Source organism: Penicillium concentricum, assembly GCF_028827145.1.
Source record: "Penicillium concentricum strain IBT 3081 chromosome Unknown utg000003l_segment0_segment0, whole genome shotgun sequence".
NCBI lineage: Eukaryota > Fungi > Ascomycota > Eurotiomycetes > Eurotiales > Aspergillaceae > Penicillium > Penicillium concentricum.
This window is the reverse complement of record NW_026622756.1, coordinates 791,439-806,842: the sequence shown is the minus strand read 5'-3', so window position 1 is coordinate 806,842 and position 15,404 is coordinate 791,439. Positions and strand designations below refer to the sequence as shown.

At 47.5% G+C, this 15,404-nt stretch overlaps 7 protein-coding genes across 7 annotated transcripts; 5 read left to right on the top strand and 2 right to left on the bottom strand.

Annotated features, from left to right (window-relative positions):
* Nucleotides 1-1,202: 1,202 nt before the first annotated feature.
* Nucleotides 1,203-2,711, top strand: N7517_008150 (Major facilitator superfamily domain general substrate transporter; the record flags this gene model as incomplete). The annotated part of the gene is made up of 7 exons (XM_056725880.1): nt 1,203-1,399; nt 1,451-1,531; nt 1,634-1,846; nt 1,903-2,050; nt 2,111-2,421; nt 2,482-2,493; nt 2,555-2,711. The coding sequence occupies 7 exons, from the start codon at nt 1,203-1,205 to the stop codon at nt 2,709-2,711; spliced, it is 1,119 nt and encodes a 372-aa protein (XP_056576731.1).
* A 166-nt stretch (nt 2,712-2,877) lies between these two features.
* On the top strand, nt 2,878-4,143 carry N7517_008149 (uncharacterized protein; the record flags this gene model as incomplete). The annotated part of the gene is made up of 2 exons (XM_056725879.1): nt 2,878-3,130; nt 4,091-4,143. The coding sequence occupies 2 exons, from the start codon at nt 2,878-2,880 to the stop codon at nt 4,141-4,143; spliced, it is 306 nt and encodes a 101-aa protein (XP_056576730.1).
* A 1,195-nt stretch (nt 4,144-5,338) lies between these two features.
* On the bottom strand, nt 5,339-6,019 carry N7517_008148 (ankyrin repeat domain-containing protein; the record flags this gene model as incomplete). The annotated part of the gene is made up of 1 exon (XM_056725878.1): nt 5,339-6,019. One exon carries the CDS (start codon nt 6,017-6,019, stop codon nt 5,339-5,341), a length of 681 nt encoding a protein of 226 aa, XP_056576729.1.
* Nucleotides 6,020-6,960: 941 nt separating this feature from the next.
* On the top strand, nt 6,961-7,194 carry N7517_008147 (uncharacterized protein; the record flags this gene model as incomplete). The annotated part of the gene is made up of 1 exon (XM_056725877.1): nt 6,961-7,194. One exon carries the CDS (start codon nt 6,961-6,963, stop codon nt 7,192-7,194), a length of 234 nt encoding a protein of 77 aa, XP_056576728.1.
* A 1,577-nt stretch (nt 7,195-8,771) lies between these two features.
* On the top strand, nt 8,772-9,314 carry N7517_008146 (ankyrin repeat domain-containing protein; the record flags this gene model as incomplete). Its single annotated transcript, XM_056725876.1, has 1 exon — nt 8,772-9,314. One exon carries the CDS (start codon nt 8,772-8,774, stop codon nt 9,312-9,314), a length of 543 nt encoding a protein of 180 aa, XP_056576727.1.
* Nucleotides 9,315-10,114: 800 nt separating this feature from the next.
* N7517_008145 (uncharacterized protein) lies at nt 10,115-11,760 on the top strand (the record flags this gene model as incomplete). Its single annotated transcript, XM_056725875.1, has 7 exons — nt 10,115-10,243; nt 10,311-10,472; nt 10,590-11,013; nt 11,081-11,145; nt 11,202-11,271; nt 11,311-11,364; nt 11,453-11,760. The coding sequence occupies 7 exons, from the start codon at nt 10,115-10,117 to the stop codon at nt 11,758-11,760; spliced, it is 1,212 nt and encodes a 403-aa protein (XP_056576726.1).
* Nucleotides 11,761-13,495: 1,735 nt separating this feature from the next.
* N7517_008144 (glycoside hydrolase family 71 protein) lies at nt 13,496-15,121 on the bottom strand (the record flags this gene model as incomplete). Its single annotated transcript, XM_056725874.1, has 4 exons — nt 13,496-14,072; nt 14,129-14,354; nt 14,402-14,930; nt 14,957-15,121. 4 exons carry the CDS (start codon nt 15,119-15,121, stop codon nt 13,496-13,498), a joined length of 1,497 nt encoding a protein of 498 aa, XP_056576725.1.
* Nucleotides 15,122-15,404: the final 283 nt, after the last annotated feature.

Below are 15,404 nucleotides of genomic sequence, written 5' to 3'. Positions count from 1 at the left end.
TGCGACCTGCGCTATACGTGCACTCGATGTCTCTTCGATAGCACCGGGTACATTTTTCTCCTCCCGAACACCGAGCTTTTGCATGGCGACAAGCATGACATGATTTAGACACTCGATGTCGTGTTGTGCCCGCTTGAGTTAATGCTGCGTTGTGCTTACCGCTCTTCTGCACTCTCGCAGAAAACCCAGCCTGACTTGGATTACCAGGACAGTTCAATTCGAGACGCTCGCAATTTGAGCATATTGGCCAGCGCTCATCACATTTTACCTTGCGTGCGCGACACAGAAAACAGCCTGGAAATGTCAGCCCTTGCATATACTTACTGAATTGCTTGGCATGGAATGACATGTGGGGCCAACCTGATCGAGATCTCCTCGTGCTTGAAGCTTCTCGATCTCCACTCCACGATAACATGACTGCCGACTCCCGATGTAGGTGCCGAACGACTATAGAAGAAAGGGGAAAAGAGAGAAGCGAGCGGATCTCGCGTGGATATCCCCGATGGCGGGGGACTGCGGCAAAACCCGATTAAGCTTAGGCTTGACAAATTTTTACTCGATTCGTGATCCTCGCGATTCTCGTCAACAATTCCGCGATTCGGTGTTTGAACAGATTTTGGATAGTCTATGTTTAGCGTAATTCGAAAACATCCTTGAGTGCTTTGTCACTTTATTTGCACTTTATGCCGCGGTCAGAAGAGATCATCGAAGATATTGCCGAGGACATTGAACCAACTGGCCAGCTTCCTTAATAATGAGAATCCAAAACAATTCGTATACTTCTTAGCTCCGAACGCCACAATTTCACCATTCGATATCCATTTGACGTTTGACTAGAATTCTTCGGCTGTCGCCAAAACATGGCGGATATCGGCACAAGAGCCAATCACAATGGGGTACGAACGAAGCTATCGAGCTCATGTCAACGAAGTGGAGCGACATAAATCCGGGGTCCCAGGCATGAAGTATTTCCTGCTGTGTTCTATGACTCTTTTTTCTCTGTCAAACTGTCTATCAAGCGTGTGCAAGATGGGCAAAATACCCCAGTTGAACAATGTCTACCTCATCAGTGGGCTGGCCACCATCGGTGGTCTAATCCAGGGTTTCGATGTCTCCAGCATGTCTGCTATCATTGGCACCGACAACTACAAGACTACTTCAACAAACCAAACTCGGTTGCTCAGGGTGGTATCACAGCCAGTATGACTGGTGGTTCGCTGCTTGGTTCACTCTTTTCCTCGTGGACAAGTGACCGATATGGTCGTCGTGACTCGATGTTTATTGCGTGTATCTTGTGGTTGATTGGCTCGACTTTGATGAGCGCAGTGCAAAATGTCGCCATGCTGATTGTCTCGCGAATTATAAATGGCTTCGCAGTTGGAATACTTACCAGTCAAGGGTAAGATATGCCCTACGAAAACCCTGCCACTTCCGCTAACACAATCTCTAGTCCGATTTTGATTGCCGAAATCAGTCTTCCACAGCAGCGTGGTAGGCTCCTCAGCTTGCAACAGTGGATGATTACTTGGGCGTATGTTATCAGTTCTCCTACCTTTCCGATTGTGCCTAGCTAACGCTGGTCTCAGATCCTCATTATGTATTTTATATCATACGGCGCATCTTTCATGAGCAGCTATGCGTCATTACGTCTTCCTTGGGGTCTCCAAATGATTCCAGGTATCATCCTCATGGTCTGTTTGCCCATGATGCCTAGATCCCCTCGCTGGCTAGCCACTCAAGACCGGTGGGAGGAAGCTGTGGATGTTCTTGCACGACTACACGGGAAGGGTAATACCCTTGATCCGCTCGTCGTTGCGCAAGCCACCGAAATTCGCGAAAAACTTGAGTAAGATTCCTAGACCTCTTGCTCGATCTGTTTACTGTTACTAACCGAATGTCAAGGCTCGAGCGGCAATACCAGAGCACCGCCTGGTCCGAACTGTTTAATTCCCGAAATATCGTTCGCGTGCACTGCGGCATTTTCACACATATTTGGTCTCAGCTGAGCGGAACAAACGCCATGATGTACTACATCGTGTATATTTTCCAGGTAAGACTTAACAGGCGAAACCATTCGGATTGGCATATAGAACTGACTTGGTACGTACAGATGGCTGGTCTGTCGGGCAACAATGCCCTCCTGTCCGCGACAATCCAATACATCATCAATGTGGTCATGACACTCTCTGCACTACTCTTCATGGATCGTCTCCCACGCCGCCGCCTATTCATTGCAGGTGCTCTTGGCATGTCTCTTCTTCAGTTCATCCAAGGAGCCCTCATGAAATCATTCGGCGAGGCCGTTCCCGGAGGTCTTAAGGGCTCTCCCACGGTTACGTGGAGGGTGACTGATGGAAGAGCGTCAAAGGCAACCATCGCCTGTTCGTACCTGTTTATTGCTGTCTATGCGCCTAGTCGGGGGTGAGTACCTTGTCCCTTTTGAATTCAGAGATTGGTAGCTAACATTTTATCTCTCACAAGACCTCTAGGATGGTATGTTTGACTACGCGGAAGTAATCTCTTTTCCATTATCAAAAGCTAACCTTTTTCATAGGGCCTATCCTCCCGAGATTATCCCTCTGTATATCCGCAGCAAATCAGTCTCTCGGGCGACATTCTTCAACTGGGTCTGCAATTTCGCGCTGACATTCTTCTCTCCTCCTGGATTCCAACATATCCAATACAAGTCTAGAAGGGTGGCGACAGATTGACTATCTACTTTGTATCCTCCAGCCCTTTTTCACGTTCACCCCATTGGTGTGTCGTACTAAGGAGTCGAGTATCCACCTTGTCTTTAGGATCTATAACAAGCTCTTTGAGCATCTTGAAAGGTCAATGTCTCAGCTTCGGCGGAAGAAGGTTCACTGGAATCAAATAATGCTCTCTTCCCTCGAGGCCGCAAAGGAGAGACTGATCAAATACTATGGTATGACAGATGATATCGAGGGTAATCTCTATGCAATTGGGACAATCCTAGCGCCGTCGAATAAGATGCAGTTCTTTTCAACAAGTGATTGGGACCCAGATCCTGAGACTGGAAAGGACTATGGAAAGGAATACCGCGAGAATCTCCACTCACTTTTCGAGAGATATCGCCAGCATACACCATCAGATATGGTTCCGTCTGATAGTAAGTTAATGACAGCTGAATCAGAACTTGAGAGGGCATGTAGGCGTGATCTTTCAAAGGGATCAACCGGTCCGCAATACGACGAACTTACCAAATATCTCCAGAGTGGTAAGTTAGGACTAAGTCTATACGATTATGATACTGATATTCTTAGATACTATCGATGGTTCAGCCAGACTCTTCTGGAAGGGTCATCAAAGAGAGTTTCCTATTCTTGCAAGCATTGCCCGTGATATTATGTCAATTCCAGCGACTGGTGCTGGGGTTGAACGTCTTTTCAACTCTACCCGGGATATATGTCACTACCGCCGGGGTTCATTGAACTCAGAGACTATTCGCGATATCATGTTGTATATGTGTACAACAAGATTTGACCTTAAGGAGGAGCAGCGGCTAATTCTGCATGAGTATCTTATGGACTATGAGATGGCAGCTTCGGCCGAAGCACTTGACGTCCAGACGCACTCCTTTGACGCTATCAGCGATAATGAGGAAGATGTCGAGGTGCCTCATGATATACCGCCACTCTCAGCAGTCGCCGCTGGGAAGCGCCCTGCGGTCTCCTTTAGCGATGAGGAGGACTCTGATGCCGATGGATTTGCGGATTTAGATAAGGACAGGGTCTCCCTATCGCCTGAGCTCCCTGATACGCAGCATCGTGTATCAGGTAGGATACGGAAGAAGTCGAGATTACTGGATGGGTATATAACTTAACGGTTTGACTCTTGACTCTTGAGAAGATACTGGTTTATAGACATTATCACTGTAAATATGAGAATTGAAGGCCCTGTTCAAAGGTGAGCCTATGACCTATGATATGCACTCAACCCTCTTGTAAGGCTACACAGTAATAAAGTTTTAGCTTACAATTACAAGAGAATACAGCCCAATTCTACATAATTTATGCAATTGACCCCGAGTCACATTTTTGGCCTATTAGTCATGGTTTTCGCACCTCAGGGCCACCTCAGGGTTACCTTCATGAGGTGCGACCCTCGAGCTACCGCACCTGAGGCTCAGAATCTTGGAACCTGACCCGCCCAAATGGAGGTGCAGGTGCAGGGTCGGTAGGGTTACCCGAGGTGCAGTGCCAGGCCTAGTCGTACCCCGCTAACGCTGTGCGTCTGATTAATTCAATCACTTGATTATGTACTTCCTGTCAACGTAAGCTAGCTAATATTATATGTCGTTAGATGGAGATTAGTCCTTCTAGTTGAATTAGAATTAGCACACGCCCGTCGCACTGCTAATTCCCCGGACTATAAATGCGCTCGTCAGCTCTGTCCCTGGTATCTATCACTAGAGAAGATGAGCAGTAGACAACAGGCCGCGGTGAAAAGACTGCTGTTACAATACCGTATCGCACTCAGACAACCCGATCGCCGTGAACACATCAATTGAAATCTCATTCTATAAACTAGCTGAACCCTAGAAGCTTCGCAAATAAACCTTGACATGCCCATGCTTGCGTTCCTTGGCGATGGCATGCGCCGTTTGGCCATTTGAATCTTTCAGTCGCTTTTACACACCACACCGATGGGCCAACAACTGTACAACCTCAAAATGCCCACCAGCCGCACCCCACCAGAAAGATGTTCTCCCCTGGTCGTCCACCGCATTTACATTTATGTTGGGATGCTCCAATAACATTTTGGCAATTTCAAACCTACCGTGAGCTGACGCAAACAGGAGCGCAGTAAAGGAGCAAGGGCCTTGGTCATTGATCAACAAAGATTCTTCGTAGCTGAGAAGGAGATGGACAATGTCGACGTGCTCCATGATTATTGCGACCTGAAGTGGCGACGTCCCCGATGGACTTTTTTGGTTAAGGTCGGCTGAACTTTGCAAAAGGAATTTCAACATTGAAAATCGTCCTGCGCGACATGCTGACCAGAGCGGCGGAAATGCATCCGCAGATTGAGGGCTTTTATGAAGCCCCGGCTGTCGGAAGAGGACTTTGATCAAGTCTAAGGAGCCTTTTGCAGCAGCCTTTGCCAAAGGTGTCTGACCCAGCTTGTCGGCGCAATTGACGTCCAGTTTTGTTTGCTGCAAGAGGAGCTCAGCCAGTTTTATGTCGGAATTGTTCACTGTATACCAGATTGCGGTGCGTCCGTCCTTATCTTGATAATAAAGGTTGATGCATGGACTCAAAAGCAAGGCTTCAATGATGAGTAGTCTTTTGTTGATGGGGAGAAAACGACCGTGTCCTTAGACAGCCAGAAGTAACGGAGTTTCCTGTCGGTGGTTGAAACAGTTGACATCAACTCGCGGATTTCGTACAAGCATTTGGATTGCTCCATAGTCGCCAATTTCTGTCGCTAGGTGCAGTGGTGTTTGGCCATGATGGTCGCAGATGTTGAAATTTGTCCGCTCATCAGACAAGAGAAGTTGGAAGATGTAGATTTGGTGACAGGTCAGTGCAATTGAAATGGGCGCATTTCCGTCCAGGGATTGGTTATTGAGATCAATGTTCTGTACATTGAGGAGTCGTTCGACAATTTTCACGCTTCCATGCAGAACAGCGATCGAGAAGGCACTTCCTCCCAAAATATTACGCTGTATGACTTTCACTGAATGATGGCTTAAGAGCAAATCAACAGCATCTGCGTATCGCAATTTTGTAGTCAACATGAGCGGTGTAAGGCCAGAAAACGGTTTGTTGATATCTGCCTTTTCCCAACCCAGAGAGTGCTGGATGGTGCCTAAGTTTCTATGCTCGATTGCCCAATGAATTGGCGGGGTGTCTTGGAAGTCTATGCAATCAAAGAGGCTTTTTGTGAAGACGACGTTGGATTCTCGAGATGTGAGACGCAGACTTCGAAGGTCCTTCTTGTCGATGGACGTGCCAATCCACAAAAGTAATTCTAGTGGAAGTCCCAAAAGCGGCATCTTGGCAGATTTCGTAAACGTATAGGTAACGACTACCTATACAGATGGTAATAAAAGGATGGCTAAGAGTAATAATTCAGAGAGAAGTCTGTCACCCCCAGTAGTTGGCTGAGGAGCTTGGGAGACGCATTTATTTGAGGCAGTGGCTTCTATTTGAATATTTTTTGAGGGCATATCACTGATACGGATTTATTTAAAAGTGGATGTCGAGTCACCGGCTTCTAGGATCGTGATACTTACTCCTGGGATCCTGCGACTGGTTCCTAGGAGCCCCAAGGATCCCGGGATATGTTATAGTGTTCCCAGGAAGCACTCACCCATTCCTGGGAGTTATGCATCGTATTTTCAGGGTTATACATGAAGCTTACAAGCTAAATTGAGATATGATCTGCGGGACCTACATGGTGCTTATGGGATCCCCTCGACGCGGAAGCTTCCTCGCGCTACGTCTTGTATCTAGAGTCGACTATAGATTTCCTTGATATTGATTATTCATCTGGAAGACGCTGTCCTCATTCACGTATACGTGAGACCCTCACAGCCCAGGAGCAAGCAACACGATTCCAGAAGCTTGTGGCTTGACATCCAAAGTAGACGATTTTATACCGATGAGGCCGACGTTTACACCGCGGGAACGTCAGCAATGCATAAGCCCTCAAAAAAAATTTTAAATAGAGGCCATTGGCCTTTGAAAATCTGTCTCTGACAATTATCTTATTTCTCCTACAAGAAGTGGTAAATCGTCCGAAAAGCCAAAACCGATCAAAATGCCTCCACAGAGAAGACGTGTGGCGTCGGACCGCCCGAACCCATCCCCCTTATCAAGGTCAGTCTGGGATTGAAATACCATGACAATTCCGAATTAACTTAAATCAGGCACGCAACATCCAAATCAAAGGCTCGAGGGAATCATTACGAGCATATATGCTGAAATGTCAAAAATGCAACAAAAACACTACGAGGCAACTGTTATGCTACAAAACTGCGACAACATGTTACGGGCCCACGCAGTGGACAAAGACGGCTTGGAGAAGCAGAACCAGTGTTTTATTGAACATATCAAGATAAATCAACAAAAAGCTTGGAACCTAGAGCTCAAGAATAGGGAATTCGAGTACCAACTGGCAAAAGAGAGACAGCAGCACCCCGAACAACCTGAAGGAAGGCAGAGTTAAAGATTTACTGTTGAGGTCACAAAGTTTGCCCGGTTACCGATCGGTATTCGGGTTTACCAGCGAGGCTCTGAACAGGAAGAAAGAAGAGGTTTCTGGAGGTAATCAATGACGCCATAACTGATGGCTGGGTGAACAGGGTACTACATCCATTGGAGCTAGAAATGCTCAATTCTGTGTATTAGGACATACGAACGATCATTTTTTTGCGGCGACCGTTCTGACCCGGGATTGTGTGGAAGGTAGGTGGTGTATTACTTTGCCTGAGCCCGCAAGAAATAAAATATAAACAGAGAGAGGCGATGTATTACCTAAATCAAAGTCGTTTCGGAATTTTGTATCAACACAATGTTGCAATTTCAGTGTGCGACGATAGAAAGCTTATGATTGCCTACCAATAAATCCCTTGACCCTATCTCCCTAGAGTTAGTTATCTAACACACTAGGAAAATTCTTATTCAGAGATACTGACCTGACGTTTGATGGTTAACGTAAAACCGAGAAACGTGATAGCACGTACCACAAGTCAAGAGGGAAATAAACTGGTTATCCGTAATATCACTTCTCTCCCAGTCTCACACTCTCTGCTCCAGCTTAGGCCTATATGCATTACTAGTAGAATAATCTTCGCCGGTCGAGGCTCTAGTAAAAAGGAGTTTTTCTAATCTAGTCGACGAGACAACACGAGAAGGACCAAGCTAGAGAGTAGCAAGGCCGTGGCCAGCAGTGCATGTACTATAGTCGGAATCTGCATGACTGTCTTGTGGTTAATGTGCAAGAACAACGGAGACTTCAGCTGACTTTATGCCCGGGTGCTTACTAGATTAGCTCTGTGCTGTAGGTTCCAACGTCATGAAGCCAGCTATCTTGCATTTCCTAAAGAGAATGGCTTAAATTCAATAAGACATCCTCAGATGACGTTGTCTCTCCCAGGAACTACCGAGTCCCCGGGAGCCTGATACTAGCTCCTAGAAACCGGATGGATGCTCCTAGGAACGCCACAGGTAATCCCGGGAGCCCCTGGGCCCTGGAAACTCATAACTGGGTCCCAGGAGCAAAGGGCTGGCAAATGACTGCTTGGAATCTGTAGGACAGTGCTCTGTGTTTCGAGTTCGGGAATGAAATATCCATGACGGGGCAATCTATAAAGCCACGACTACACCCCATCTACTGAACCATTATTACTCTACACTAAGTCGACGGTGAAACCTTTTCTAAAAAATTCAAAAACAATCATCAACCTCAGGAATGCGGCTGGAAGAAGTACCCTGTGGTACAGCGTGGAAAAAGGGTCATATTCTATCGTGAAGAAGCTCCTCCAACGCCCTGATATCGAAATCGATCTTTTGGTTATGACGGACAAACTGCGCTCTGGCTTGCCATCTTTCAAAAAAACGAAAAATTGGTGCGCTTGCTGCTCTCAAAAGGCGCTGATCCCCACACGTTGGATCGGGACGGTGTTTCGCCATGGATGGCAGCCTTCAGCAGGGCACCCATGCTAGATGTGCTCCTGGAACATTTTGATACTTTGCGCCCCGAATCAAAGAGCAAGATCTGCAGTAGCAATTCAGAAACGATTCATGGTGCCGCAAGCAAAGGAGACTCTGGCGTGTTGCGAAAGCTGCTCCGCCGCGGAGGAGACGTTAATGCAGTGGACGGCCAAAGAAGAACAGCCTTGCATCTTGCAGCGAGTAATGGGCACCGAAAGAGGCGATGTTAATGCGGTGAAAGTATTGGTGGAACAAGGTGGTCGATTGAAGATCAACCAGCTGAACAGCATTGATGAGGAGAGTGCACTTTGCGTGGCTGTCCGTAATCAAAGCTTAAATATTCCGGACATCTTGCTTCAGCATCCTGATATCAACCTCAATTTGACCAATCGTTGGGGCGATACCGCGCTGGGGTTGGCAGTCAAAGGAGGAGACGTAAAAATAGTCAAAAGGCTGCTCCAGGACTCGAAACGTGTTTCAAACCTGAAAGTTCCAGCTCTCCTTGCTAGATCCCGCAACAGTCATGCTGTGAAGAAGCTCATTGAAGATGAGATAGAGCGGAAAAGACGGGACAGCTGTTATCCAAGCCAAGATCAGCTATTCACAAGACATGTGAGGTTTGCCTACATCTAATAACTTTTATCAAATAAGAATAGTCTCTGGCTGTCATTTATGTCTCATTCTTTAAAAATTAATCGAGATTCACTCCGGATCATTCCAGCATTTTGCTGGGTGAACAGGCTAGCGATGTGTATTAGGATATGCGGACGATCATTTTGTTGCGGCGATCGTTCTGACACGGGGTTATGTGAAAGACAGGCAGAGCATTACTCTAAATGAGCCCGCAACAAACAGACTACAAAGGATGGAGCTTATTACCTAAAACCACGAGAGAAAGCTCTTTCTGCCCTCAGGAAATTGACAATATGAAAAGCAAGGCTTAGCCGCCTCTATATAGGTAATCGTCTATCCCTCTGAGTTGTTGACAACCAAACAGAATGCCCCCGATTGGGTCAGACTTGTATCGATGGTTTGCTAGCACCTCTCTCCCTAACTTGTATGCCATCAGCGCTGCAGCTGTCCTATCAATATGGTTTATCTATTGGCTTGGACGAGGTGTGTGGCGCTGGGCGCGGGGGAGACGTCATATGGGCTTTTGTCGCCCCTTCCAATTGAAAATGTTAGGCTCCTAGCGGCAGTTTGCCTACGTCCACCTGCCAAAGGGCATGAGCTGGCTGGACATCTCCCAGTACCGGCAAGCACTAGTGTTGGCTGTCATGCTTGCAGCAAATATTGTTGGCCTTCGGTTGCGAACCCATTCCTAGAGGGAAGCACAGAAAAGAGCTGGCTCTTTGGCAGTCATCAACCTCATCCCCTTATGCACCGGTGTAAGTTTTGGTTTTCCGGCAGATCTGCTACATATGGACCGTCACATGCTCGCGTGGTTCCATCGCTGGGTAGGTCGCATATATGTGCTCCATTCTCTGCTGCACTGTTCGCTACTCGTCAGCGTCGCCAGAACGACGACCCTTGCAAATCCACGGTACATTGTTCCAATAGCGGTACGTATTAATACCTGCGGAGCTATATTTACGACTTGCATAGGTGGCTACAGCTAACTCAATATAGGCAGGATCTGCTCTCGTTCTCGTGATACCAGTGACTTGCGCGGCGATCCAACGGCGTCACATACAGTTTGCAATAAAATGCCACTACCTTCTTGCAGTAACCGCGGTCTGCGCGCTTACATACCACCTCGTGGAGCGACAGTCACTGTATCGGTGGTACTTGGTAGGCGCTATTTGCCTATGGTTATCCATCAGTGCCGTTGTCTGCATGATGGCCGTATAGAACCAGAAGCCTTAGAAATCTTCGGGAAATGAGGTGATCATGAACTCTATAAGCCAGTTCCTATGGCTTGACATCACACAACCCCTCAACCGACCGATCCGCCCTGGCCAGTACGTGCAGCTCTGGATTCCACGGGCCAGCTTCCGCGCTTATTTTCAGCTTCCTCTTTTCTATGTTGCATTTTGGGAAGACGGACCGACTCAACGAACAGTCCGCATGGTAGCTGAGCCTCAAGCTGGGTTTACGCGAAAGCTGTACCACGACGCACTGGAATCACCGAGCAGGCAGCCGGTTATCGTACTAGGACCCTACGGACACCCTCTCAATTTCTATCGGTTCGGTACAATCCTCTTCGTGGTGGAGGACATTGGATTTTTTCGAGCACTGTCGTACATTGAAATGCTAGTGCAAGCCAGTAATAAGCGAGAAGTAATGGTACGAAAGCTGGAGGTTCTCTGGAAGCGCCGAGTTGGCACAGATGGTATGTCCCTGACTATGGCCCGTGGTTCGGAGCCTAGGGATCGCCTTTGCTGACATACTGCACGCAGAGTATCCAAAGTGGGTGAACAAATGGATAGAACAGCTATTCCATCTCGATCGGAAAGGATTTTGTGTAAGTTGTCTGCGTGCACAACTCATCCTAGGCGCCATAATCTGACCAAGCTCCAGATTTTGCAATTCAGCATCTATTGCTCACGTACCCAATCAGGCCCCGAAGAAAATCTTTCCTACCAAAAGGGTGAGCGGCTCTAGTACTTTTATGGCTCGATTAATATAGTAGAAGAAGTTGCGCGGCTTATCAATAACCAAAGCGGAGCTGTGGCCGTGGCGGGTGAGTGTCACCGATTCCGATCTCATCTACTATTATGGGTTGAAAGCGGAAATGATGGCCAATATGGTGCTGACAAGTTCTTGTGCAGTGTGTGCGAGTCGCTCAATACGTGAGGCTGTCACGAAGACTGTTCAACCCCGCGCGGGAAGAAATCTCCAACTGATGATTTTCGATCCCGATACATTTCATGCACGGGGTGGAGACGAAGATTTGCCCGACAACATCCAGTCTACAATTGGGGACCGCCAGGATCCACCACCAACAATTACGGGAGAGGATAAGCAAATTGACCAAGTACGACGGTTTCGCGCGGACAGAAACGGGCCACAATCGTCATTGTCCGAGGGAGTAAATACGCAAACCGGAAGTGTTCAGATGGGCAACCATGCGAAGTAGATTGTAAATATATTAGCTCATGGGTGCAGAAACCCCACCGTTACAACGACCGAATTACCAGCTTCTAGCAGCTTCATTTAGTGCGCAAAACAATCCACCCTGATCTCAATGCCCTCAGTGCGCTTCGTTCACGCGCATTAATGTTCGGATACGCTCCGCCTGCCTTCAATTGGAGTACTCCTACGAGCGGCGCAATGTTAGCTTGGTTGTTGACTGGTTGACTTCGCGGAGCTCATTGGCAAACTCACCACCTAGTTGACCATTTCATCCGCTGGCAGTTCATATATCACAGGGAGCATCCCATGAGAAGCTTGGAGCCTGGCCTTGTTCGCCGCACAGTTGGTTCGCCTTCGCGAGCAGATCCCTTCTGGAGGAAATGCTTCTGGATCTTTTGAGTTTTGGATATGATAGAATGATGATCGGCGACCGTGGCAAAGCCGGCACCGAAGAAAGCCAATCTGCGGCCTGATTTCTGGTAGGTCGTTGTCCGCGTTTCTTCCTGTTGGTCTATTGCGCACCATGTGAGTTGGTGGACGGTCCTTGCTTCGAGGCGACTTCAATGGACGAAAGGATCTTTTGGCCCTATTGCTCAGCATATCAGTATTTTCCGAAAATACACATGGGTCATCAAACTCTGACACACTTGGCATGTGCCCACAACTTAGTACCAAGAAACCAGCTCATAATTGTGCGCGTGGGCACTGAAAATAGTTGAGTAGGCCGTAGAGATAATAGAGACTTTAGATGCACAACGTTGTATTATCCCATTGAGGCAATTTTGATTCGGCATTTCAATGATTCAAATACCTGATCCTCGACAAGTCTGTTGCCGTGAAGTATAGAGAAAATTGCTCGCCGAAATGACCTTGTCGCCCCAAACATACACGGTCAAGGAACGGACTTGAACGTTTGAACATGATGTAAACATAAACATAAACAACCTGTGTTCTCTATAGTAGGTCGGTCGTTCAATAATCTTGGGCTCGGACTGGGATTAAATTGCAAGTTTTGAAAAATCGACTCAAGACAATTCATGATCAGGCATCAATAAAAATATTTCACCGTTGACCCTCAGATTCTCACGTCCGAAGAAGCGGAGACGGCGCATATCTTTGAGGGAGTTTATGATCCCTGCGCAGACCGACCGGTCATTCAATTACCAACGCGTTGGGGGAAATCAAAGCCCAGTAGACATTCTCGCAATCGATCTTACCATAATAACTCTTCTCTAGTTCTATCGCCAAGGCCTAGCGCATATCCATAATCGAGCGGGCCACGTTAAATTGGGGAACACCGTAATGTGCACCACGTATGGTACTGGATCTTGTATATCTCCAGGACGACATTTGCTATGTTGATACCTGTAGAATCACCTGCGATAATTGCCAATCGATTACAGTCAGCGGCTCAATCAGTCCGATGTCCATATTTGTTTGAAGTCAACGCCATGGGAAACTAGACGATATACAGAATAGTATAGGAATATTATTAATTTAATTTTAATTACAGACATACGGTGGGTATTCTTGATTCGACAAATTTTCTGCCGAGATCCGTAATTCTGTGGCAATGTAATAGATGGGCAAGCAGCCAGTGGAGGGGAATAGTGTTTCGTATTGTTGAAGACAAAGCAGATCGTCAGATGCTTGAGCCACTATGTCTTGTAAGTGACTGCTTGACTAATTAATATCCTCTAGAAACTGGCAAGAGTACAGTAATACTTATATTGCTTCTTTCATCTGGCACCCAGAGTAGTCGGACATGCGATCTGCAATCCCTGCGACAACAGTGCCAATCCAGCCGGCTGCAGCCGGTCAACAGAGGCTTCCGCCGGCAGAGTGCCCACATAAGCATTGAAATTGTAGATGCCACAGGGACACGTGTCAGTAATATCCCTCCGACTAATCCCACACAGACAATCAACCGTCTTTCCTTCACGAACAACCTTGAAGCTCTGTCTACCCACACCCATCGGCACAGAGTGCGACCACATTCCGGCCTTGGCATCATAAGTTTCAGCCATGCGGCCAGACTGCACATGCACGGTAGCAGGAGTCTTCAGCATCGTTACGATGAACACCTCGTCGGTCATGTTATCCGCGCCATCGGGTCGTCCACAGACGAAGTTGCCACTCCAGCTGTTGGAGCACCCTTGCATTGTCGTGTCGGTTGCATCACAGTTGACATTCTTGGGGGTCGTTCGGTACCAGTAGACCAGCTTTTCTTCGTCGAGGAAACGGATTGGCAGTTTTGAGCCAGCTTTGTAGGCGGCTATGAAAGGCTTTGCCATATCGAGCCAGCCATTATGGGGCCTATTTATGCGTTATTCGCTGTCGCCCCTTTTGTTTCTTGGGGGAGTTCTGCTTACATGCCCATGACCCATTTGGAGGCCCCGTCGTCTATGTGCGGCGATGATAGCGGACCAATGTAGTGCGATTCACCGTAGTCATTCCAGGTGAGAAGCTCTACGAAGCGAGGGCTGGTAGCTAGAATTTCTCTCCATCGGTTATACCACAGGAGTCCAGAGGGAAACACCCAGTTTTTGGTGTAAGAGACGTCGCCGCCGAAATGTGTCGAGAACCAAGGTGAGACCGCTAATTTTGAATCAGCATAAGAAAGAAAACTTGTTCGAGCCACTTACACGCGATGTAGGGCTTCCCGTTAAGAGCCGTCTTGTAAGCATTATCACTATCGGCAACAACGAGCTGCTTGCTAGGAGTTGGAGACCCATTGCTTCCATTGTTTCCCCATGCAATCCAGTTCAGAGCGGCCTGAATATTGCTGAAATCACCCCGACCGGGGTGAAAATTGGGTGCAAAATATATATCGCTGTCGGCAGCTGCTCTGATCGCTGCGATGTCGACACCATCACCGGCGAAAGAAGACACAAATACTTTCCCATCAACCTTGAGCTGGGCAGGAAAATTGGCATACTGCGCGATCTTTGCACCGACTGCATTGCCCTGACTAGTCTGCCACCAATTGAAGTCAAATGAGATGAATACTTTCATGCCATTGTTGGCGGCAGATTGATACGCAAACCCCAGCTGCGTGTCCGTGTAAGAATCAGTGCCGATGTTCAAGGCGAAAGCGTCGATGCCTGCATATTGGGCGCGCTTCATATCGTCGTCATAGTCGCTAGCACTCTGGCGGTTGCTAACTATGCCAACCTAACGAGAGTTAGTACTGGATTTACGATCCAATGGGGGATAGTGGAGTACCATGCCATGAAGTGGCAGAAAACAAGCTTGTTCCCATGGTTGTCATCAGAACTAGCCGTGGTAGTGTATTCAGCTGGGAGTGAGGAGGCTATAATGAAGGGAATGTGGCCAAGCACGGCCACAATGAATCCCAGCAACATGAAGTTTGGAATGAATACGTGGGTTAGCATACGATCGAAAGCTCGCAGTGAAAAGAATAAAGAAAATACTAAGAAGAGAGAATGCATTGTGAGATCACGATCTTGATGTACGCATTTGGTTAAAAAGCGCATTGCTTACATTCTCGCTCACTTCTTATATGCGTTTCTAGAAAATAGATGATAAACGTTCCTGTAACCGTAATGAGGAATTTACCATGGAGGAGGACCCCAGAAGTCAAATGGCCCATGCGAACTGTGTTGTCATGAGGACAAGGTCCAAAGC